Genomic DNA, 25,958 nt, shown 5'->3' with positions numbered 1-25,958 from the left:
TTGATTAAGTATGAACTCTATCTCAAACCTTCCATTTATAAAGAAAGGGTTGGGGACCCCTCTTTATGCATTAAATAATATTGAGGTATTCTTCTTAGAACTCTCTCCCTCTAGCCATCCCTCTCTAGGCGTCTTCTTCTCTCTCCTCCCTCTCTCACATTTCTCTCTCTACTCTCCCTCTTCTCTCACACCCCTTCTGATCCTCTTTGTTTCACAGTGGACCAAACCCCTAAGGGCTAGCCGTCCAACCTTCTTTAGGAGCTCTAGCTTTTTCAACATCTCGTACTATGCATTTCTACCTTCTCGGTGAGTCGAGTAGCATCTTCGTATTACAGATTGTGTATTCGAGTTTTAGAATGTGAGAACTCCATCTTAGTCTGCTACAGACCTCCAAAGTACTCTTACATCCTCTCCATAGCTTTAGAATAACTTTTATTAGTTTTATAGACCCTAAAATCCAAAATTGTATCCTACTTGGTATCTGAAATACTTGATTTTTCTAAATTGATAACCTTTACCATCAACAACCTTTCTTCATGTTTAAAACATATATCAAACCCTTACACATGTTCCTAGGTCATCATTTAAACCCTGGACCAAGTCCTTTTAATTCTAGACCAAAACCCTTACTTGATTTAATCGTTTGACAATTTTCATTGTTTTGCCCTAACTGCAACCACGAGAAACCTCGAGCCTCTTCTCCACCATGTCCAACAGAGTTCAACACCATCGACATGTGTACCATAGGTCTCATGATCCAAAAATCTCAAGTTTAATTCTCTTATCATTCAGGCTCAAATTACAATACTCGTTTGTTGAAAATTCGGATCTACCTTTCAAGTCTTTTTCTGAACCATCTACCTCAGATATTTTGGAGGATCTAACATATTGGTATCATAGTGAAATTGTGTAAATGGAGCAAATGATGCCTTCTAACATTGATATTACGGAATAAATTTGTAAGCATGCCAAACAGGCTAAGGTGATTGTCTAACAAATGCAAGCCAAACTTTTTTAGCAACATCAAATGAGTGTGGGGCAAGGTAACCGCTGGAAATGTATAGAGCGATTGATTTCAAACCTCGTAGATCGCATTGAGTCCCTTTCACTTGACACACTAAAGCAATCAGGCAATCGGGGCTTCGATCCATACTTTTTGTTATATCAGGTCCAAGATTGACCTATTTTTTTTTCAATGAGCTAGGCCAGGTACTAAGTAGTCAAAAGTGAGTCATGAGCCCTAAAAAGATTAGTTGGGGACTAGGTGAGACTAGGCGGTACCCCAAATAAAAAACTATATAGTATGCAAATTAATTACTAAAATCAATAACAAACACATACAACATAAAATCAATGTCAAACCCATTGAGTGATTTTTCCCAAAAAGGTTTTTATCATTTTTTTACCGATATGATACAAATCAATGCAAGCCAATTATTGATAACATTGTCCAGAGCCCCATACTCCACCGTTGCTAGTAACAATGATCAAGGATCATTCTGTTGGTTGATGCTCACGTTTTGTGAAATTGACCTATTTTTGTGTTGAAGCATCCCATGAAGGGCATGAGCTTACGATGGTATCGAATATAAATGGGTGTAGTTGTGCCTAAAAATAAGGTGGTGGTTGTTTCCAGTGGGGTAGATTTCTAGCAGTTGTGGGATTGTGTTTAGCTAAGTTTTAGGTCTTTTTGTGGTTACCACTTTTGTAGGAAGTGGCTTGCTGGTTTTTAGGGCCATTGGGGGCCAAAGTCTCTTGAGGAAGGGTTATACGTGTGGTAAAGTGCATATGTAAGTTGTCTAGAAAGTAAGAAGTGTTCTAGTGATGTTTTATTATTTGCTTTCCTATATAATATAATTAAGTTTTGTCTTTTGGGTGTGAAATGAAAATTAGTTTTGAGTGTTTTTTCATTTAAACTTCTGTTTTTTGTATTGTGTTTATGGTGCCTTGTACTACTCTTCACTTATGATCCAACATAAGTGGTACCAGAGCTCTATGTTGTAATCAAAAGGGGTGTAAAATCCGTATGATGAAGATCGGACTGGAGTAAGTGATCTTCATTAGAATTAGAATTAAAGGTGTATTAAGAAGCATTATAAAGAGGTAAAATTGTGAAATATTTCAATATATCTTTCAACTCAAATACTTTGAATTTGGTACAATATTTGGTACCAATTTTTAATAGTGAAAATTATGAATTATAGAGCATTTAAATGAAAACTTTTTTTCATTTTACAAGATTTATTAGATTTGGTAGAGAATGGTTATGCAGAAGTTGAGGTTCCTACTAAGGCTGCTGAGAAATTCATAGAAAAGGTTGATGTTAAGGAATATCAAAAAAAAAGATGCAAAGGCTTTATTAATGTGTAGCAAAATGACAGATTCCATATTTTCGAGGATTACAAATGCTACCAAATTGAAAGAGGTGTGGACCATATTAAAGCAAAGGTTTCACATCGATAAGAAGATTATAACAGTAAAGCTTCAAACTCTACGTAGAGAATTTGAAACATTTTTTTATGAAAGGAGGTGAGTCAATTTAAAATTATTTTTCAAGACTTTTTGTTGTCGTAAATCAGATGAGAACATTTGGTAAACTTGTTAGTGATCAAAAGTTAGTTAAAAGAGTTTTGTGAAGTTTACCCTCTAAATATGATTATGTTGTCATTGCAATTGATAAATGTAAGGATCTCTCGGTTTACACACTTAATGTATAAATGAAATCACTTTTAGCATATAAATAAGAAAGTAGAGAATATTGGAGAGCAAACTTTTTCAGCTAAAGTTGAAAGCATGGAGAAAGTGAGCTAAGAGTTGGAAACAAAAAGTCATGGATATGGTGGCTATCATGGTTGAGGAAGAGGTCATGAGAGACCTAACTATCAAAATAATGTGAATGGTGACAAGGGAACTCAGAACCATAAAGGTAAACAATATCATTTTTGCAAAAAAAATTGGATACATTGAAGTGAATTGTTTTGAGAAAGCCAAACAAGAAGCCAATGTTGTAGAAGAAGATAACAATCTTTTTCTTACCTGTACTCATTTAAATGACAGTAAAAAAGATATATGGTTGTTGGATAGTGTGACAGGAGAAAAAATTGTTCAAAAATTACTTGGGACACTCACCAACTGTTTGGTGAAACACCCCAAAGAGCTAACCGGTCACATCTTGACCAGATTTGGGGTTGTTCGGACTTTAATAATTCTGGTTTAAAGTCCCATTGTTGAACACTAAATTCCAGCGTATTAGAACCCCTTAGTTGAACCCATTTAAATGTGTGTAAGCCGCTTGTTTGACCCTCTCTACTCGTGTCCTCCCCAAACCCGGGTGGTGACTTCTTCAAGTGGAAAGCAAACAAAACAATAAATTTCAATCAATTCAAAATTGTGGTTATACATCTGAATCTTTTTGAGCGTTCAACTTTCTAAATAATTGTTGAACATCTCTGTAGAAGCACACCGCGTTAATCATATATTGGTCGTACCCACACATAGACAAGTTTCTAGGACATGTCCCAGGACTTGTAACATCTACTCTCCCATACTTCATGGGGATCTTGGGACCTTTGGCCTCTTAAAAGATAAAAAAAAAAGAAAAAAAAAACTGATTTTTGAAATGATGGCAACAGAGGAAAATGTTCAAATAAACCATAAAATGTGAAGTAGAAAGGAGGACCTCAATAGTTGTGGCACTGGCCAATTGAAGTGAAGCAAGTCTGCATATGCCCAGGTTATATGCCCCCCCCCTCCCCAAGACGGTCGTTAGCTACATCTCGTGTTCGGGGGTCCCAATGAGCGCCATGTATGTAAGCACATGCGACTCGTATCCTCATGTTTGTCAACATCAGTTAGCGTCGAAGTTTTGTGCAGTTGCAAAGACTTAAGTATCCTTTCCTCCATGGGTGCCATAAAAACGATGATTATAGAAAAAGAGCGGTTGCAAAGACTTAAGTACCTTAAAGATGCTTATTTAAGACTCAGTCCCTGCACTGCAAGATTATCCGAGAAAAGAATCTCTCCTGAAGAAGGCCATTAACATCAACCGTCTCCCTCTCTCCTTTCTCTTTCTGTCTTTGTGCACATCCAGTAGACGATCCTACACTGCTTCATCAAGCACCGACTGACCTGCACACTGACTGTAACATGATTAAACTTGATGAGTTGTGGAGCCGGATTCGGATTTTTTTTTAGGTCTTGTATAATTTTTTTCTTTTTTCCCCTCTTGTAACTGTCGAAAAAGATCAATAAAGTATTTTGTTTGATCATGGCGCTCATATGTTTCCTTCGGTTGTTTCTTACACGAGGTTTTGTAACACCCTTTTCTATGATTTTTTTTTGCCTACACGATTTTCCTAAATCGCTACTCGATTTAGCAATTTTCTATTTTTTTTTTTGCTACAGAATTTTTGTAAATCACTACTCGATTTAGAGATTTGTTATTTTTTTCGCTACACGATTTTCATAAATCGCTACTCGATTTTGCGATTTGCCATTTATTTTTTTTCGCTACGCGATTTTCATAAATCGCTACTCGATTTTGCGATTTGTCATTTTTTTTGGGCTACGTGATTTTTGTAAATCACGATACCGTACAACAACACTTATCCAAAACGCGATACATTCATAGTAGCACATGTCTACCCGCATTGGCACCATGTTTCAGCTCTATTTCAAATCTTAAACTTCCATTAGCTCCGCCCCATCGTGGCCATTCCTCAATGTTCTTGTTGCAGGTACCTGCATCGTGCCATCCAAGTCAAACCAACATGTTTCGAAATCTGCCGTAACATACTTCACCCTAACTTGGTTATATTAATTCTTCACGTTCACTCTTCCAAACTCACAAAACTTGGAAACATGAGAGATAGAGCATGCACCCGAACTCTTATTCCCATGGCAATCGTAACGCATTAGTGGGTGCACTAAAATCTTCACTTTGAAAATTGAAACTTCTTGCCCCCAGAATAAGCATTCAAAATTGCTATATCTCCAAGCCCTCAATGTCTCAAATGAGCATTATAATCCGCAAGGAGAGGGGAAAAAAAAAACATGAACGAACAAGGGGGGGGGGGGGGGGGGGGAGAAAGAGTAGATCAACAACAAAGATTCACACATTTCACCCAAAAGGAGTCAGCAAAATTCTCTGAGGAACTCACAGCACGATGATGGTGATCACTATCAACTCACCTTCCTGGACTTCAAAATCGATATTAATAAAAGAAACCAGGAAAATTCACACATTTCTACGAAGAAACTCTCCGCACAATCATCTATATCAACAAGCACCTCGATCACATTCCCAAACAAAACCAGAAGAGAAAGGGTATTAAAATATTTAAAAAATAATAATAACTGAAAAAGGAATACCAGAATCGGGTGGCAGTAAGTGGTCTTCAAAAGAAGCTTGATGTTCCTCCCTGCCCTTCCTCAAGTTACACCACTGTCATTGCTCGTAGAGTGAACCGCACGCCCAAGATCTTCGATCGCGCAGGAGAAGACGAATTAGAACAAGTTAATCGACAAAAGTGGTAACCACAAGAAGGCCTCCTAAAACTTAGTTAAACATAATTACACAACTGCTACAAATTAGCCCCATTAAGAATAACTACCACCTTGTTTCTAATCCCAACTACACTCATTCACATTGGATATCATCAAAAGCCCATACCCTTCATTGGATGGATGCTTAAGCACAAAAATAGGCTCATTTCACAAAAAGTAAGCATCAACCTACACTTTCTCCCCCTTATGCAAAAACTTACACTCCTAATGACATCCTGAAATTACTTTTTTTTTTTTAGGACGATACTTTTGTAAAATCCATATGCTAATTGATCATTGGTGAAAAAAATACTTGATTCCAACCTCGCCGGCCATTTGACATAGCTTCTCGAATAAAATGATGATTGGGTTCGATATGTTTTGTCCTCCCGTTGAACACTGGATTCTTCACCATTGAAATTGTTGTCATGTTATCACAAAAAATTTATGTTGCTAGTTTTTGTTTGGACTGTATATCTTCCAGGATGTGCCTCATCTAGATTGCTTGACAGGTTGCTGTAGTTGCAACAATATACTTAGCTTATGACGAAGACAAGGCTATGGAGCTTTGTTTTTTTTAACTCCAGGATACAACACACGATACAAGAGTAAACACGAACCCACTTGTGTTTTTTTATCATCTACTGAACCTGCCCCAATCATTATATGTAAAACCATGAAAATTGAGATTAGTAATAGGTTTATACCAATTTCCAATATCAGAATATAGCAAAGGATTCACTTTGCTATTCCAAGATGATGCATTGATGAGTTGTGCATGAACCTGAAAACCAAATTGACTGCAAACACAATATCAGGCCGAGTATGAGTCAAATACAGCAGGCTGCCAAACATGCTTCTGAAATATGTGCCTTAGCAATCCCATACCAACTGAGCAATGTCCAGAAGATGGAAGGCTTCCAAGTTAGTGCATAATTGGCCGTGTTTCATTTTTATTAGCTTGTAGATGTTAGTTGAAAATTCTGACTCAATGATCTTGGTTGCTTTCCACATACCAACTGGCTTGCAAATAAATTTTGCTTCTTGAATTGCCACTACATGCCGTTTGCATAGGATATGCTTCGTAGCTTTTATGCTATGAATTAAACTAAAGTTTCATGATACGGTTGGAGTTGGGATGCATTTTTTTTTCTTCCTGTAAGAAATCTATAAGGAGTAATTTGATTGCCAATTCATTCCTTCATGCTCCTGTTTTTATATGCTTAGTAGATTTAGCTTTCGTTTGTTTTTCACTGAACTAAGCATGGGGATGGCTAGGAAAACAAACTTTCCGATGTATTTTTTGTTCATAAGAACCAGTTGAAGCTGTTATTATTTAATTTTATATGTAAAAACTAGAGTTTTTTTTCTGTGTAGATGCTGGGCCTCCTTCACCTGCAGATCATCTACATGATGTTTTTTATAAGATGGGTCTCAGTGATAAGGTTATCATTATTTCTGCAACTGAAAATTGCATATTGTATTGAACATTATCTTTTAATTTGCTTCTCATTAACATGCACCCTTCTGTAGGAAATTGTTGCATTGTCTGGTGCCCACACTATGAGTACATGCCCTTTTCTCCTTATAAGGGTCATATTTGTGTGTGTTTTTTTATGATGATGCTTGCATGTGTCTGTTAGAATGACCATATGAATGAATCAGAATGATCCAGATATCCTCCACAACATGTGGAGCTCTCTCTCCTTTTGAAGTAGTAAGATGTATGAAAATTGGATTCTTACTTATATTCCTTTTTTATCTCGTTGCTAACCTGTGAATATAATTCTGCTCCACCACTCAAACAGAGATGATGTATATTTCCCGTACTTGCAATAGCTTTCTGTGTCTATTCTGAACACAGCCTTCATGGTAATCAATTATGAAGCAGGTGAATCAATAAAAATAAAACAGTTGAATCACACTGACCCAATGTGACAGCAAGGACCTACAGATCAGCTTGAGACTGTTAGATTCTTTATCCACTGAGAAGACTCATGTGAGCTTAGTTGATCTGATATCCAATCTTTTATCTTATGCAAATATAAAGGTAACAATAAACACTGCTTCGGTATTATGATTTAAGTTGCGATGTCCATTCTTAGATTAGATCCTTTAGTGCCATAAAACTGGAAAATTGAATTGTGTCAGTTTGGTGTGCTTTCATCTAATCAACAACATAAAGTTATACAACACGAGAGTGCACTACAAGTCACTCAGGTAAATCATATTTATAGAGAAACATTAATGTGATGCCCATCTGCCACTTGTTCTGCAATTTCCTGTCTTCATTGACATCAAAGTATGGACATTCATTAGGCATGATGAACATATTTTGCAGTGTGTACTGAGGGAGCGGATTGTTCTTCTTATTGCTCTATATTTGAAACTAGAGAACAATGTTTAGCTAGCAAAGATTTCTCCTTCTAAATTGTTAACACTTAAAAAAATATAGGATAGGCTAAAGTAGGTTATTGATGGGCATTATGGTCTTATGGAAACAAAAAAACAATTGTTTCCTTCCGCTATTTCCTTTTGGTTTTTTCCTTTATCGCAATACAGTGGGCTCCATGAGAAAAAAATAATATATTTAGCAATTAGTCAACAGATGGGTGTCCTGTTGTCTTGTTCATAGGAGGAGAGTGACATACAAGGAAAGGACTTGTCTTTTTGTGGTAGTTTGCCTTCCTGTCAATAGACAATTTTCTTTTTACTTTTATTGAAAATCATTCAATTTTCTGGAGAGACAGAGGGAACCATAGCTTTTTCTGGATTTCTGATAAGAACTTGTCCTTGTTAGTCTTATTGAACTACTCGTAAGACAAATTAGTAATGGCCTTGACATAATATGGTGTATTTTTTCTATTAGTGTCATGCATAAAGTGTAGCTGTGGCCAGACTTTTCCTAATGTTTGTTTTGAATGGTTGGCTTTTGGGATGATTAATGTTTGACACAACTGGAGTGATTAATGTTTGTTTGGTTGACACAACTGGAGTGATTAATGTTTGTTTTGAAAATTAGGGTTAGAATATAAATGATTGGCTTTGGGGGGTTTGATGTGGGTAATTATATACATGGAAACTAAGGTTAGGGTGATTTTGATAAGCTGAGATTGCTGGAGATTCTCTTGCTTATCGAGTGTGGTATTCATTATCAATGGGAGTTGTTTTGGCAATAACTAAATAAGCAGATAAAAATTAGCTATTTTGGTGTGATACTATGTAAAATTAATCATGATGGCAATTACTAGGATGTTGAATTCTATATCTGAAATTAACTTGGTTTACATGTGAGGTTCTTTTTCTTATAGAACTAAAACCTTTGATGATAAATGCAGTGAGGAGCTGAACCTTAATCTAACAGAGGCAGCATGGGTAAGTTACTGCTCTTGGATTTATTTGTCAAGGAATTTGATGCACGTTTTTAAAACATTATTGTACTTCCAAATTTCTCTGAAAAATATTATCTAACCGATAAAGATATCTTCAAATGCTTACATATTGTCTTGTTCCACTGCTTGTTAGCATGATCTTGAATTTATTTGTGCTCCTCAAATTTATTAAATGTTTTTATAGAACCTACATATGCCTGGGAGTGCTAGCAGTCAGATAATCCTTATCCGAATCGAATCCAATTAAATTGCATCCAGTTGTGTAGTGTTCATAATATATGTTACAACGCTCGGTTCTCAAGAATGTGTTATTGATTTTTTCATCACATTCTGCATCAGCTCTGCTATAACTGCAACCTTCCAGTTGTTATGAGATCAAGGAGAACAAGACCAAATACAAACAAGAAAAGGAATTGAACTGTTTTATTTTCTTTGGGGACATTCCAGCTACATGATGCTTTCTACATCTTTCTTCATCCTCTTCTGGTTCTACAAAATGTTGAACTTCATTTCACTTACATATTGCTTTGTGATACCTTAAATGCTTCAGAGAAGACAGTGTTGCAGCCGGATCTCTATTGTTAAAAGTGCAGGTGTGATGAAACCAGTATCTGGCCTAACAGGTATTATTATATAAGTTTATTTGGTTGATATGTAACAACTGTGTGTGTATGTGGCTATATTGAGAGGTGAAGTTTTATCACTTGTTCAGATTGTCATGGTTAGCTGAGTGTGAACAAAGTTGGTGACTGCCAACCTTGTGTGAGTGGCCAGCCACCATAGCCATTCAATTACATGCACCCAGTTCCCACGATCCTACCAAAGATATGGAGTCTGTAGGGTCATTTTAACATATAATCCTGTGCATAAACAAACCCTGGAAAATTTTTTCATGCATAAAACACTTGTTTTAAAATCTCAGGTTCAATCATGCATAAAACACTACTCAATATTGTGCTTGTTGGTGAGGAGTGCCTCAAGCTGAGTAAAAATGTTATATATATATATATATATATATATATATATATATATATATATATATATATATATATATATATATATATATATATATATTCCACTTTTACTGGCGCACTATATAAGTCCGACAGTAAAAATTATTTTCACTGGCGTAGCTTTTCGCCAGTGAAAATCCTTTTTCTATCTTTGAGAATCATCACTGGCGCAAGTTTGAGCAAGTGATGATTCTTTACTGGCGCCAAAATTGCGCCAGAAAAAAATTATTTTACTGGTGAATGTAAGATGCGCCAGTAAAATATAGTACCGGGGAGACCTTTATTGGCGCTACTTCTGGCGCAAGTTTGTTCTTTTTTTCTTGTAGTGAGGTGTGGTAAAGTGCATGTGTAAGCTGTCCAGAAAGAAGGAAGTGGCCTAGCCACGTTTTATGATTTGCTCTTATATAATGTAATTAAGATGTCTTTTGGGTGTGAAATGAAAATTAGTTTTAAGTGTTTTTTCTTTTATAGTTCTGTTTTTGTATTGTGTTTATGGTGCCTTGTACTACTCTTCACGTCTGATCCAACACATTCACCTGTGCAGGTGGAGCGTGTTTCACAGATGATCTCATTTATCTTGAGATTAGTTCTATTGACTTTACGGTTCAGAAAAGATGTTATTGATTATATTCTCAAATATTGTATGGTTAAAGAGGTGCTATTGATTATATTCTTAAAGAGATTCTCCGGGTTGCGACACTCAGCATCAAATGAAAGGCTACTGTTCATGCCGCAATTGAAGGTCATGGGGGAAAAAGGGGGCAGCTTTGACCTTGATTATTATGACACTGTTAGTATAAAACTCCATGAGTACTTCCTCTGCTTATCAGAAAAGACTATGCTTGAGCTTGTGCACTGGATGAAATCCCTGGTTGGTCAAAAAATGTGCTATTGATTATCTTCTAAAAGACCATATGGGTTTAGAAAAGGTTCTCTTGATTATATTCTCAAAGAGATTCTGCGGCTCATGATGTTATTATCCAGACAAACTGCATCAAATTATGACGTTCTATATTATGTTAAGGGCAGGATGACCAATTATATTATGAAACATAAACTCCCGGATTGGCTCCCACTTGAGGGAGATCAGATGAAATTTTATTATTGATTATCTGAATGGAAGGTGGCGTTTATCCTCCAGCATTTTTCCTCAGAGAAAAGGTAAGAACTGGACAAAAAGAGAAGAAAACAAAGCAAATATTATTTGTACCAAGTTGAACTCTTTGCACATATTAAAGAAATAAAAATATTTTTCACTTTCCCCTTCCAAAGTTTATATGTTAAAGAGAGGGTGAGGCATTTGTTTATGCATCACCAAGTTGAGAAGCATATTAGACCATTCAAATCAAGCCATACGACAAAGATAACAGGGTTAGCTATATGGGGTTTCTCCTATCTTCCTCTTTTACTTCTATAACACATCTTGGGTGGACTTCATATCCACACTGTATGCACTGGTATGCGCAGCCTGAGCCCTGCTCATCACACTCACAGCATATGAATGGCCCACCCCCAGATGAAGCAGACACTAGCTTAAGCTGATGATGATGGCCTGAGTGCAGCTTGAACATAGGGAAGCTCTTTGCTTCCTCATCCATTTGTTTCTCTAGGGACTTGACATGGTCATGAGTGAATGGATAAGCAATCTCCATGTACAAGTTTATAAGGCTTCTTCCTTCTTTGGTTACACTTTTACCATCAGGTCCAATAATCATAAGACAAGGAATTCGTTGTATATCAAAGTACCTCGCTAGTGATCTTGTTATCTCATCCTTGTAAGGCACAGCCAACCATGGCATAACTTCATAGTATGAATCAAATGAAGTCTGGTCTCTGTCACTAGATACAAACACTATTTCAAATTCATCCTTGGTACCCATTACTCGTTTGATTTTGTTATAGACAGAAATCAATCTTGGGGTGAATTTCAAACATGGAAGGCACCATTGAGCAGAGAAGTAGAGTCCCACAGTCTTCCCTACTAATGAAGCAACCTGTACCTGCTTCATTGATGAGTGTGTGAATAAGAAGTCCCTACCATTTGAGGGATTTGAGAGAAGAGAAACAATGGTCTGCTTTGATTGCCTCTCTTCTTCCTGTTTCCTTAGATCCTCTAGTCTCTCAGCAGTGAAGGGGAACGCCTCATCACTGTATCTGTATACAAGATCAACACCTTCTGTTTGAGTTGTCTTCATATCAGTGTCCAAGAAAATCAGGGAAGGGATTCCCTCAATCTGAAACTTTCCACTCAGCATCTTCCTCGACTCTAAATCAGAGAATGGTATGGCAAGCCAAGGCATTAATGAGTGGTACTCGTTGAACGAAACCATGTTCTCATCAAAGGAGATGAAGATGATCTCAAACAAGGCACCCTGTTCCTTGAGTGTGTTGTAGAGGGAAGCCAAGACTGGAGTGAATTTTTGGGAAGCAGCATTCCAATTTGCAGAGAAGTAAAGGCCCAATATCTTCCCTTTCAATTCCTCCACTTTCACCTGCACAGAAAAGATGTGTTTATCTAATGGGGACCGTCCCTGCAATCTGCATTATGTAGTACTCTGCCTCTGTATTTTGCAACCTGACTGCCCCTTGGGCTTTGGAAGTCAGATGGTGTATGTATCTTTTTGGTGGTGATAACCAGTAGATCATTGCTAGCATAATGCAATTTGAGGAGTTGATGTTGCAAATCCATCAAATGCCTCCTTGGATAGAGGGGATCCAGGGATATCCTAATTGACTCTTTATGTGACACCAACAAATCACCTGAGAGCATTCCATGGGCCCCACAGCAACAGAATGCAGACCCAATCAAAATGCAGTAATGTGATTGGCTGTGATACATAAGGGATCCCTTAATCTCAAGTGAGACCACCTAAGTAACTTTAATGCTATGACAGGGATGCACATACCTGGTAACCCCATAAAAGAGAGGTTGGTAGCCCCACATAGGGTTGCATAAGGAACACGGAGGTCATGTGCGTTTGCCGGCAATCACATGTTTACACATCATTCTATCCTTACGTGGGCCCATCAAAATGACTAGCATCCAACCTACCCCATAAAGTTGTCGACAACTAAAATGTGATACTTGTAGTTGTTACATTGAGTCAGCTTAGAGCTGGAAACCTCCTTATTTTCTGTCTAACAGACCTAACATAATTTTCTTTTGAAGGAAAAAGGACATAACATAATTATCATAAATGCTTGCTTTGTAAAATTTTCTTCATTAGGTTATCTCTATAGGATTTTTTTAATGTAGTAGTCTAATTTGGATGAACTATTTTGTTCTGAAGCAAGAACTATCAATTTTATTTATTTGGTTTTTTCTTAATCTATTGCAGCAATTGATCTCTTTAAGCAGAGTCTGAACCAATGCTTCATTACTATAGACTCTCTTTAAGTTTACAAGGACAGAGAAAATGCAAAAGTTGGTAAATTTCATAGTGGGATTTTAACAATGCTTTGATTGTTTTGAGGAGTTGAAACAGTAAATGACAGTAGCAAAGATGAAACTTTTCCTAAGGATCTTGTTCCGTATGCCTAATCATCACTTCATTAATAGTTAATTACGAAATAAAGGCGCATAATGACCTTTTCTCTAACATACCAAAAAAAATTCTCTAGAACTATATATTATATAACAATCGGATGTACCATTATGTTAGAAATATGCACATGCCTCCTCCTTTATGAGACAAACAATTAAACGAAGTACTTCCGTAGCACTGTTAATAGTTATACTCACAGTTACCATTCAACTGCGCCCAGCAAGAATGGTTGTCCTACCTAAGATTCTTCTAAGCATTTCCCCAAGTAGTAGTAAGATTTTTTCATTACCCTCTTTCAGGATTTTTTTTGAAATCCAAAGTAATATAGACAAATAGCCAACACATGCCTCGAGTCCTTTTCCAAAAACTTCTAAGCTAAGGAGATTTAATGCCTTCGACCAACTAAAACCATGCATGAGATATGGTTTTATGAGCCATATTCATGAAACCCTCATCCCCTTGAGAGATATATCTAAGCAGATTGGCCTTTTCTTCCTCCCTACCCAAACAACAATATTCAAGAAACCCTCATCCCTTTGAGAGCATCCCCTGGAAAAATATGCATCCAAGGATGTCAATCCATATTTCCAAAATATATGACCCTTAATGACTTTAAGTCATCTCTCTCTCTCTCTCAATAGTGGCTTATTCCGTGAATATAAGTAGAGATAACTAAAAAATGGACTAGGAAATAAAAGATGAATTGTTGGCCATGGGAGCTAGATTTTGCAAGGGGATTCAAGAGTTTAGATCTCCATGGAGATTTAATGTTTCTTCTGTCCTGGGGGTATAAGAATCATTATGACACTGTTCCTTAGCTATACGGTTGTTTAGTAGGCTCGGTATTTTGATGCTAATACCAAGATAATAATGCTTCCACGCAAACTTAGTCATGAAACCATTGAAGTGTTCATTGTTATCTTCTCTGCAAATGGAAGTTGTGCCAACCCCAGTTCCAAAAGCATAAAATCGAAAAAGAAAAAAAGAGAAAAATTATATGGTGGGTGGTACTTATTGTCCAAGGAGATGAATTCCAACTTTATGTGTATGTGTACGAGAGAGAGAGAGAGAGAGAGAGAGAGAACCTGGGTTCCATGGGGAGAAGTAAGGAAGTCACGTTGTGGGGATGCCAAGAGAGATGCAATTGTGGCATTAACATGCCGTCCTTCCATGCCTGCTCCACCATGCGCTCCTTTCTCCTCAACCATCTCTTTCTCTCTCTGAGCAATCAGAAAAGAAAGGTAGAAGAAACAAACGAATAAAAACAACTCTCTTCACCCTTCTTTCTCCACTTTTACATTGCCTTAAATCATCCCATCAAGAAGAAAGAAAGAAAGCTTCCACCATCTCTCTCTCTCTCTCGTGTGTCACCACAACAATGACAGTGACCAGGTGCTGGAATCCCAAGGCCAACTTGGCCCCGTGTAAACGTGTCACCTCCCATGGGGATAAGGTGGGCCCCTCCCCTACTTTAACTACGTGAGCCGTCAGTTAGCTGACGCGTGTTCTCTGTTGCTTTTGCATCACTTTTGTTAGCATCTGATTGCAGTGGACACGTACACCTTTTGTTTGAGTGTTTTTTGTCCAAAAGCATGGCCGGCCTGCTCTCTCTCTTCGTATCTTTTTCGTATCAATATCATCTTAGGTCAAGAAAAATGAGGTGTCCAATATCCATTCCCCTTGAGGGTTCGGTTGGGACCTTTATTTTTTTTGGGGGAGTGGATGAATTTTGTTGCATTTTTTTGGGGGAGTGGATGAATTTTGTTGCTTTTTCAGATAGTGCCCAAACTCATACTTATTGGGGCTCAAGTGTCTACATGATGTGGTTGGTCAATGATCAAAGCTGGTTATATGTTCCCCCGATGATTTACTGAATCCCACGTCTGTGTTCGGGGCTTTGAATGAGCACCACGTATACAAGCACATGGGGCTCGTATTCCCGTGTATGTTGACATAACTTTGCATCGGACTCTGGTGTTGTTGCAAAGACTTAAGTACCCTTTATTGCTATTCTTCTCATAAAGTGATGGTTTGAGAAAATGACAAAAATGCCTTTCATTCAAAAAAGAAAAAACAAATAGTTCAAAAAAAGGACAAACATGTCCTCCATCCAGAAAGTCGAGGATGATGTTGACTCTTTAAAGTCTTCTTCTTTTTCTGTTCAAAAAAAGGACAAACATGTTTTCTTCTTCTTTCTTCGTAAAACACTGTAAAACCCTTTTTCTCTCTAGAGAAGAAATCAAGGAAAACAAAGAGTTCTTCCTGAAGAAGGCCATGAACATCAACCCTCTCACTCTCTCTTCCTTCTCTCTCTACTTCTGTGCACATCCAACAGACGATCCTACATTGCTGCATCGTCATCATCTTCTTCTTCCTTCTTCGTAAAACACTGTAAAACCCTCTCTCTGTAGAGAAGAAATCAAGAGAGGTAAAGGGTTCCTCCTGGAGAAGGCCATGAACACCAACCCTCTCACTCTCTCTCCCTTCTCTCTCTACTTGTGTGCCTGATTTAGAGTTTTTGCCCTTACAGGAGGGGGGTCCGGGGGGCTCCCCCCGGGCGCGGATCCCGCTGCGCGGTCAGCGGGCGGGGGCTCGGGGGGCAGCGCCCTCCGGACCAAAATTTTTTTGGGCCTTCCAACAATGATTTGTAGTATTATCGGGCTTTCCTACAGCAATTTGTAGCATTTGTAGTGTCTTCCGTAAATCGCGAAACGCTATAGCGATTTGTAGTGTCTTCCGCAAATCGCTATAGCGATTTGTAGTGTCTTCCGTAAATCGCTATAGCGATTTGTAGTGTCTTCCGCAAATCGTTATAGCGATTTGTAGTGTCTTCCGTAAATCACTATAGCGATTTGTAGTGTCTTCCGCAAATCGCTATAGCGATTTGTAGTGTCTTCCGCAAATTAGGACCAACTTGTCAGAGTCATATCTCCCTAACCGGAGGTCATATTCCAAATCCGTGATTTGTAGTGTCTTCCGCAAATCGCTATAGCGATTTGTAGTGTCTTCCGCAAATTAGGACCAACTTGTCAGAGTCATATCTTCCTAACCGAAGGTCATATTCCAAATCCGTAAAAAGTGGTGTCTTCGTTATTGAGTCTAGTTTATTTCTGTAAATTTTCAGCAATTTCTATTGTCATTTCATTCCCCATTTTAACTTCAACGATACATTACAACCACAATCATCAAAAGAAAGATTGCCCAAGCTAAGAGTCACTGTTCTCGCCCTCCTCCTCGACAGCAACCCAGTCGGTGCAGTCGCACTGAGGATGGCCAGCAGAAGCTCCACCACGTCGTCTTCTTCTCCCTAGCGAGGAGGTCTCAGCGGAGCCGTCGTTCCGGTGACGGGTGTTCATCTCGTTCCCTGGAGTTGAAGAGTTGTGGAGTCTGATTTAGAGTTTTTACCCTTACAGAAAGGGGGGTCTGAGAGCTCCTCCCAGTGTGGGTAGCATCATTCAACTTGAAGAGTTATGGAGTCTGATTCAGAGCTTTTACCCTTACAGAAGGGGGGATTTACATTTCGTAGAACACCCGTCACCGGAACGAGATGAACATGTTTCTTCTCTAGAGAGAGAAAGGGTTTTACAGTGTTTTACGGAGAAAGAAGAAGAAAACATGTTTGTCCTTTTTTTGAACAGAAAAAGAAGAAGACTTTGAAGAGTCAACATCATCCTCGACTTTCTGGATGGAGGACATGTTTGTCCTTTTTTGAACTATTTGTTTTTTCTTTTTTGAATGAAAGGCATTTTTGTCATTTTCTCAAACCATCACTTTATGAGAAGAATAGCAATAAAGGGTACTTAAGTCTTTGCAACAACACCAGAGTCCGATGCAAAGTTATGTCAACATACACGGGAATACGAGCCCCATGTGCTTGTATACGTGGTGCTCATTCAAAGCCCATAACACAGACGTGGGATTCAGTGAATCATCAGGGGCGAACATACACAACCCTCTCGTCAATGATGTTTGATGTGAGCTAAGTCCGCGTGTTTGGCTCAGTGTTGGTTGCAATAAATAGGGATGACAGTGGACAAAGGCAGAGGGGGAGGACAGGTCTTCACCCTTGCTCTGTCTCAAAATCCCGCTTTTCATCCCCCACTCCATCATCCCACATGGGCCTTGATTTTAACCTCCATCTCCATTTCATGTCTTCCATCTCAGGTCCAAATGGGGCGAGGTGGGGTGGGGCCCGTTTTCCCTCAGTCCACTGTCACCCTTAAAGGATAGGGGATGAGATGGGGCAAGGCAGAGATTAAAGACGAGGATCGGCGTGGGCAGGAAAAAGCGTAAGTCCATCCCCGCCTTCGTCCTCGCATGGGTTTTGATTTTAACCTTCATCCCCATTTCATGTCCTCCATCTCCCGTCGAGCTTGGTGTGAGGTGGAGATCAGAGACGGGGACGGGAAAAAGCATAAGTTCATCTCCACCTCCATCCTCGCATGGGTTTTGATTTTAACCTTCATCCCCGTTTCATGTCCTCCATCCTCGGTCCAAACGGGGTGAGGCGAGGCGGGGCCCCATTTTCCCCTGGTCCACTGCCATTCCTGTCAATAGGCTTTGGAAGTTGGTTGGTCAATGTTGCTTGGGTCAAGGTCAGTTTGGGTTGTTTTATGTATGTTGTGTATGTAGGGGCGGTGGTGACAATTGTATTAGATCTAACTCAGATGAATCTTTTAGTTCAAAATCCAATTTTTTTTTCTAAATGTTGGAGTTCATTTTCTTTGCAAATGCACTTGTAGAAATTCAGGTGCAAACTGATAAGGTGATCTGCCAAATCACAACTTCCCCATCTTATGACATTGCCACGGTTGATTGGAACGATAAAGGACAACACGGGAAGGCCACTGATGATGTTATTACGAGCATCATCGTGCTGAGTCCTACCATTTTCACAATCAGCCGTAGAGATGGATGCAATGGATAGTGAAGATGCCATAGCATCAACAATCAATGATTTGATAGATTACCTGATCTTCTAGGCTACCATTCTTAGTATAGGAGCAAGGCTGAAAAAACAAGAGCTTCTCCTTTTTCTTGTAAAGAGCTCGTCCTAACTAGTTAATTAATAAGCTGCAAACCAAACACAAAGATCAGGTCATTTGCTCGTGCAGGCTCATTAAGAAGCAATCCACATATGTTAATATATTTTACATCACATTCATGCAATAAGTTTAGATTCAAAATTAATTTATTTTAAGCTTTGAAATACATTATTTTTTCATACAAGCCAACTCAAGGTCCACTCCAAAGGTCTAAAGTTGAAATCCTGGCCTTGAAACAATGTAATTTTTTTTTTAAACAAGCCAACTCTTGCTAGGTTCGATTAACTCGACCTAGTTTGAGCCAAAGCTTTAACACCTCAAGCTCAGCTGGTTTGGCTCAAATTAAAACCCTAGCTAGGAGTGGGGCTGGTAAACGAACCAAGCTGCTTGTGACTCGACTCGGTTAGAGAGCTCATTTTAATAAAAAAATATATTATATGTAATATATATTTTAACTACAATATATAAACAGAAGAATGCATGAAAATTATATACATAAAATATGAATTATTAAGTGTAACATAAATATATATAAATATATCCATACGAAATAACATTAAATGTTTTTACACAAGCCAGCTCGTCGTTCAGGGGCAAGCCGAGCTCAAGCTCGGCTCAGCTAAACAAAAAAAAAGGCTCAATCACGAACTCAACCTACTGCTATTAATGAGCCGAGCTCGAACATATTTTATGTATATAATTTTCAGTTGAGCAGGTTATATGTTCCCCCCCCCCCCCCGAACAGGGCAGTTAGCTACATCTCATGATCGGGGGTCCCAAAGAGCACCACGTATGTAAGCATGTGCGTCTCGTATCCCCATGTTTGTCAGCATTAATTAGCGTTGGAGTTTGATGCGATTGCAAAGACTTAAGTACCCTCTCCTCCATTGGTGCAAAAAAAAATGACGATTCTTGAAAAGGAGTGGTTGTAAAGACTTAAGTGCCCCGAAGATGATTATTTAAGACCCAGTCTCTGCACTGGAGGATTATCCGAAAAAGAAATCTCCCGTGGAGGAGGCCATGAACATCAACCCTCTTACTCTCTCTCTCTCCCTTCTATTTCTGCTTCTGTGCACATCCATTAGAAGATCATACATTGCTCCATCAAGCACCGACTGACCTGCACATTTACTGTTGTGGAGCCTGATTCAGAGTTTTTACCCTTACAGGAGGAGGGTTTGGGGGCTCATCCCAGCGTGGGTAGCATCATTCAACTCTCACTCTCTCTCTCTCCCTTCTATTTCTGCTTTTGTGCACATCCATTAGAAGATCATACATTGCTCCATCAAGCACCGACTGACCTGCACATTTACTGTTGTGGAGCCTGATTCAGAGTTTTTACCCTTACAGGAGGAGGGTCTGAGGGCTCCTCTCAGCGTCGGTAGCATCATTCAACTTGAAGAGTTGTAGAGTCTGATTTAGAGTTTTTACCCTTACAGAAAGGGGGGTCTGAGAGCTCCTCCCAGTGTGGGTAGCATTATTCAACTTGAAGAGTTATGGAGTCTGATTCAGAGCTTTTACCCTTACAGAAGGGGGGTCTGAGGGCTCCTCCCAGCGTGTTCATGGCCTTTTGCCCTTACAGGAGGGCGGTCCGGGGGCTCATCAACCCTCTCTCGCTCTCTCTCTCTTCTATTTCTGCTTCTGTACATATCCATCAGAAGATCCTACATTGCTCCATCAAGCACCAACTGACCTGCACATTGACTGTTGTGGGTCTTTACTGATGAGCTGCCTCTAAATTTATTCGACTCTGGGTCCTTACTGCACTTGAAGTTGAGTCGTTGTATTTTTTGTTATTCGGTGGGTGGTGAGGCTCTCCTCTACTCTCTCAAGACTCTTAGCTTGGAAAATCTTTCTTTTGATGATTACAACCACAATCATCAAAAGAAAGATTGCCCAAGCTAAGAGTCTTGAGAGAGTAGAGGAGGGCCTCACCACCCATCGAATAACAAAAAATACAACGACTCAACTTCAAGTGCAGTAAGGACCCAGAGTCGAATAAATTTAGAGGCAGCTCATCAGTAAGGACCCACAACAGTCAATGTGCAGGTCAGTCGGTGCTTGATGGAGCAATGTAGGATCTTCTGATGGATGTGCACAGAAGCAGAAATAGAAGGGAGAGAGAGAGAGTTAGAGGGTTGAGATTTCTCCAGTAAGATCCGTAGTCCTTGCTGCTAACTCTTTACATTTGCAGGTTGTTTCTTCAAATGATTATAATAATGACAAATATGCGAAGGAGTTCAGTATCAGTGTTTCTAATGCGCTTGCTACTTGTCCTGCTCGGGTTTTGCCAACTCCTCGTGTGAGTTGATCATATGTAATTTATTGTTTTGTTCATTATTTAAATGTTGTTTTCCCTATCAGTGGGACGTTGACATGTTGCTCTGAGCATAGCTGTTTGGAAGGGTGAAGCCCAACTGTTGCAGCCAACCGTTGGAGAGGTGGAAGAAGAAGAGGAGGTTGCAGCGTTTGAGACGTCGATGGAAATGCCACCCCTCGAAGCCGAAATCAAGTCCGGCAGGGCAGATTGGTCCGGAAATTGCAGGTTAGAAGGTGCAATGAGGCCGCTGTCCGACTGGTTCCGGCGACTGGAACCCAAGTTCGGAGGAGGTTGGAACAAGGTTGGGATCTACGGGGCTTTGAAGGCATCCTTAGGGAACATAAAGTGCCAGGCCAACGTGATAAGGGCTCTGTTTGAAGCATGGTGCTGGGAGACCAACACCTTTGTGTTTCCGTGGGGAGAGATGACGATCACCTTGGAAGATTTGGCGATGATGGGACTCCCATTGCTTGGAGAGCTCGCTCGAGAGGACCCCAACAATTTCAAAAGCAACAGTGCAGAATCCGGCAAGGCTTGGGCAATCTTTCTTTTGATGATTGTGGTTGTAATGTATCGTTGAAGTTAAAATGGGGAATGAACTGACAATAGAAATCGCTGAAAATTTACAGAAATAAACTAGACTCAATAACAAAGACACCACTTTTTACGGATTTGGAATATGACCTCCGGTTAGGGAGATATGGCCCTGACAAGTTGGTCCTAATTCGGGTAGGGATTTACAGCGATTTGCTTACTGAATAACACTACAAATCGCTATAGCGATTTGCAGAAGACACTACAAATCGCTATAGCGATTTGCGGAATTATTTACAGAGCCGGTACTGAGATCTCATGTTCGGGGGTTCCAAACCGCGCCACGTATAAGATGCAGACCGACATGTATCCCCATGTGGGTCGCCATCATATTGCATCGTAATTTGGTGCCGCAGCAAAGACTTAAGTAACCTTGACCGCCATTCGCTTCCTCTTCCTCAGACGGACATAAATGCCCTCCTTCTAGAAAACTGAATCGTCGGTTCGTGAAAATGACAAAACTGCCCTCCATCGATATCGCGGGAAAACGTTCCGCAGGTGGTTGTAATGTATCGTTGAAATTAAAATGGGGAATGAAATGACAATAGATATCGCTGAAAATTTACAGAAATAAATGCCCTCCTTCTAGAAAACTAAATCGTCGGTTCCTCTTCCTCGGGCAGACATAAATGCCCTCCTTCTAGAAAACTGAATCATCGGGTTCGTGAAAATGACAAAACTGCCCTCCATCAATATCGCGGGAAAACGTTCCGCAGGTGGTTGTAATGTATCGTTGAAGTTAAAATGGGGAATGAAATGACAATAGATATCGCTGAAAATTTACATAAATAAATGCCCTCCTTCTAGAAAACTGAATCGTCGGTTCCTCTTCCTCGAACAGACATAAATGCCCTCTTTCTAGAAAACTGAATCGTCGGTTCGTGAAAATGACAAAACTGCCCTCCATCGATATCGCGGGAAAACGTTCCGCAGAGTTTGCGTATGTAGCAAGCGTTATGTTGTATGATACAAATAGTTCAAAAAAATCCTTTCTCGCTCTAAGCACTCTACCGGAGATTCTTTGCTTTCATCTCCAGTTGCCGGAGCATCCTTTCCTTTTTACCAGAGCATCTGTTTCCGTCTTACGCGCAGTCGCAGCATCGTTGCCACCTTCTGTTGCGTATTAGTTGTTACTGTTGCTTACTCTATAGTTGGAATATCCAAATTCCCATCGTTTCGGTGAGTTTCGTGTAAGTTTTCTTTCTTCAATCTGAAGATTGGTTCTTATACAAGGATTTGTATTATGAACCCAAATATTCCAACGATTTCTAATGATGATGATCGTGTATTGTGTTGTGCAGGTTAGCAATGTCTGCGCCTCATCAGATTAAAGATACCCCGTCGTTCTATGGGTTGTCTATTAGAGAAGTGATCCGCCAGTCCCATTTATCTAAAGTTTTTGAAAGATACCAAAATATACTTAAGATTGAGAACGATGAAGACAGAGAAAAAGCCTTGGAATCGTATTTTGCGGAGGATTATCCATCAGATATCGAGGTTGCGGACCAAAGAAAGAACTCTGAAGAATGAAAGATGCAGAACAAGGATGACGAAGAGAAGGCAAAGGCCAGAAATATTGATGAGAATATAAATAGAAGGCGGAGGATTAACGCACAGCAGATGGAAAAGAGGAAGAAGAAGGCAGAGGAGTGGGAAAGGGATGTTAGCAATATGATGGCGGAGGCTCATAGAAGAAACTTGGAGAGTAGATCAATGCGACACAAGGAGGCGGGGGAGAGGCAAAGGCAAATGAATAAGGAGGAGGAAGAGAAGGAACAGAATATTCCTCAGTTTGAGGAAGACAAGGAAAGGCGAAGGAGGGAGTTGGAGTTCGAGGAAGCTAAGAAAATGCAAAGGCAGCAGAAGGAGAATTAGGAAAAGAAGGAAAGGCAACGGAAGGAGGAGGAGGAGGTAGAGAAGGAAAGAGAAAGGAAGAAGCAGGAGGAAGAATTGCAGGAAAGAAGAAAACAACAACTGCAAGAGAAAGAAAGGCGGCGTAAGGAGAAGGAGGAAGAAAAGGAAAGGGAAAGGAAGAAGCAGGTAGAAAAACTGCTGCAAAGAAGGAAACAAGAAATCGAGGAGAAAGAAAGGCGGCTGAAGGAGAAGAAGGAGGAAGAAAAGGAAAGGGAAAGAAAGAAGCAGGAGGAAGAGGCGAAAAGGGAGAGACAAATGAAGCAGAAGGAGGAGGAGATAAAGGAGAGAGAAAGGAAGGAGAAGGAGGAGGATGCGAAAAAGGAGAGAGAAATGATGCAGGAGGAGAAAAGGGAGAGAGAAAGGAAGGAGAAGGAGGAGGAGAAAAGGCAGAGAGAAAGGAAGCAGAAGGAGGAGGAGGAGAAAAGGGAGAGAGAAAGGAAGAAGAAGGAGGAGGAGAAAAGGCAGAGAGAAAGGAAGCAGAAGGAGGAGGAGGAGAAAAGGGAGAGAGAAAGGAAGGAGAAGGAGGAGGAGGAGAAAAGGGAGAGAGAAAGGAAGGAGAAGAAGAAGGAGAGAAGGGAGAGAGAAAGGAAGGAGGAGGAGAGAAGGGAGAGAGAAAGGAAGCAGAAGGAGGAGGAGGAGAAAAGGGAGAGAGAAAGGAAGGAGAAGGAGTAGGAGAAAAGGCAGAGAGAAAAGAAGCAGAAGGAGGAGGAGGAGAAAAGGGAGAGAGAAAGGAAGGAGAAGGAGGAGGAGAGAAGGGAGAGAGAAAGGAAGGAGAAGGAGGAGGAGAAATGCGAGAGAGAAAGGAATCAGAAGGAGCAGGCGGAAAAGGAGAGAGAAAGGAAGCAGAAGGAGGAGGAGGAGAATAGGGACAAAGAAAGGAAGCAGAAGGAGGATGAGAAAAGAAAGGGGAGAAAAATGAAGGCGACGGTGGAGCCGGTAGAGATGGAGATTGAAAGGCAGTTCGAGGCAGTGGACCCACCAGAAAGTCCCAGGTTGGAGCGAGAACAGCAGAAAATAGCGACCAAGGTAAATATATTCGTCCTGTCTGCGAAGATTTAATAATATGTTTAGCGATTTTGGTATAGCGATTACTGTGTTAGGTATTGATATTTATAGCGATTACTGCGATAGTATGTCTGCAACCGATATTATTTATAGCGGTTAGTAGAATAGTATTTATAAGTACAAATGGAAGTAATTTATAATTTGTAGGAATAATATGTTATTTTGTGTTACAGGGAGGTCACAGGAGAAGTAGAGCACCAGGTGAAAAGCTCGGAGGTCGCTGTCAATGGCCTGTAGTTCTGTCTTGGTATGGTCAACTGAGTGCATATCAGAAGGACCGACTACGAAATATGCACTTCGGTGGCCTTTTGGACCAGCAATATTTTGAAACTTGCTGGAATACCATGACTCACCTGGTAAATAAGTGGAATGATAAGACTAACACATTCCAGTTTGATTCTTTTGAGATCACCATGACTCTAGAAGATGTGGCGAGGATCACTGGCCTTAAGTGCGATGGCAGTGCTATCCTATTACGGCATTCAAACTATAACACAAGGGAAAACTGCACTGCCCTTCTAGGAATGTCGATGGACGAATGGAGTCAATGTATTTCTGGTGGAAGCAATTCTATATCAATGAAGGTCTTAGTTTTTCGTAATAAATGGGAAGGCCACTCCGCTACTTGTGCATCTGAAACAGCTGACCAAGAGTTGCACGGCTTCCTTCTATATTTTTTTGCTCTTACATTATTTTCTGATTGTTCTGGTTTAAGAATAAGTTCCATGTGGCTGCAGTACCTGGCAGACTTAGACGAAGTCGACAACTATGCCTGGGGTGCCGCTATGCTCGCACACCTGTACAGTCAACTCCACCGTGCGAGTAATGGTACGAAAACAGTTGGCGGATTTTGGTCATTTGTTCAGGTATTTGTTCTTAGTATTTGTAGACAAATCTCATTGCAGTCTGTGGCGTTGCTAATAATATTTTTTTTGTTAGGCCTGGGCGTTGGAACATATTATCCCATTGCATCCACGGTGTGGCCCTCCGATTTGTGGTTTTCCAAAGATCGGTCGCTGGGCCAGAATAAACGTCGCAGTTTATAATGCTAAGTCCATTTTAGATGGGCTGCAATTAAACAAGGTAAACGTTCTAAAATTGTTTACAATCGCGTCAGCATTTACCATTGAGTATTATAAGTCGTTGTAATGTTCAGCATTCTTAAGTATACATCGCTGCAGGATTGTCTTCCGTAGTGCATATCGTTGTTGCCATATCATGCGTAAATAAATTTTAATATATTTGTCATTCGTTATTAAAAAGAATTACCAATGTACAGGTTTTGTGGAGACCTTATGGAGATGGGGGCGATGATGAAGACGTTGTTGCGGAGGCTGCCAGATTGTCTGGGCGCGATTTGTGGCTATTCTGCAATTTTGAAGCCGAGATGCAGCAAGGTAGTCGAGTTCTCCTACAATCTGGCTTGGGGCAGTCTATCCCAAATAAGCCTTTGGAGGTGAGAAGGAAGATGAATAATGGTGGGGGCAGACACGTGAATTGGAGCGATCGGTACAGGGACGAATTAT

General features: G+C 40.0%; 1 protein-coding gene across 1 annotated transcript; it reads right to left on the bottom strand.

The window, feature by feature from the left end:
- Nucleotides 1-11,131: 11,131 nt before the first annotated feature.
- On the bottom strand, nt 11,132-14,762 carry LOC149842638 (putative nucleoredoxin 2). Its single transcript, XM_090001524.1, has 2 exons — nt 14,580-14,762; nt 11,132-12,441 (listed from the first exon to the last, which is right to left on the bottom strand). Exons 1-2 carry the CDS (start codon nt 14,700-14,702, stop codon nt 11,326-11,328), a joined length of 1,239 nt encoding a protein of 412 aa, XP_089857650.1. The 5' UTR covers nt 14,703-14,762; the 3' UTR covers nt 11,132-11,325.
- Nucleotides 14,763-25,958: the final 11,196 nt, after the last annotated feature.

The sequence above is a fragment of the Nuphar pumila genome, chromosome 3, assembly GCF_984573655.1.
Source record: "Nuphar pumila chromosome 3, dmNupPumi1.hap1.1, whole genome shotgun sequence".
In the NCBI taxonomy this organism is placed as follows: Eukaryota; Viridiplantae; Streptophyta; class Magnoliopsida; order Nymphaeales; family Nymphaeaceae; genus Nuphar; species Nuphar pumila.
The sequence above is the reverse complement of the archived record's forward strand: the minus strand, read 5'-3'. Positions and strand labels throughout refer to the sequence as shown.

Coding starts and splice junctions, on each gene's coding strand:
- LOC149842638 (XM_090001524.1), bottom strand. CDS start 14,702: ATGGTTGAGGAGAAAGGAGCGCATGGTGGAGCAGGCATGGAAGGACGG. Junction 12,442..14,579: donor CTTCTCCCCATGGAACCCAG/GTTCTCTCTCTC, acceptor TTTTCTGTGCAG/GTGAAAGTGGAGGAATTGAA.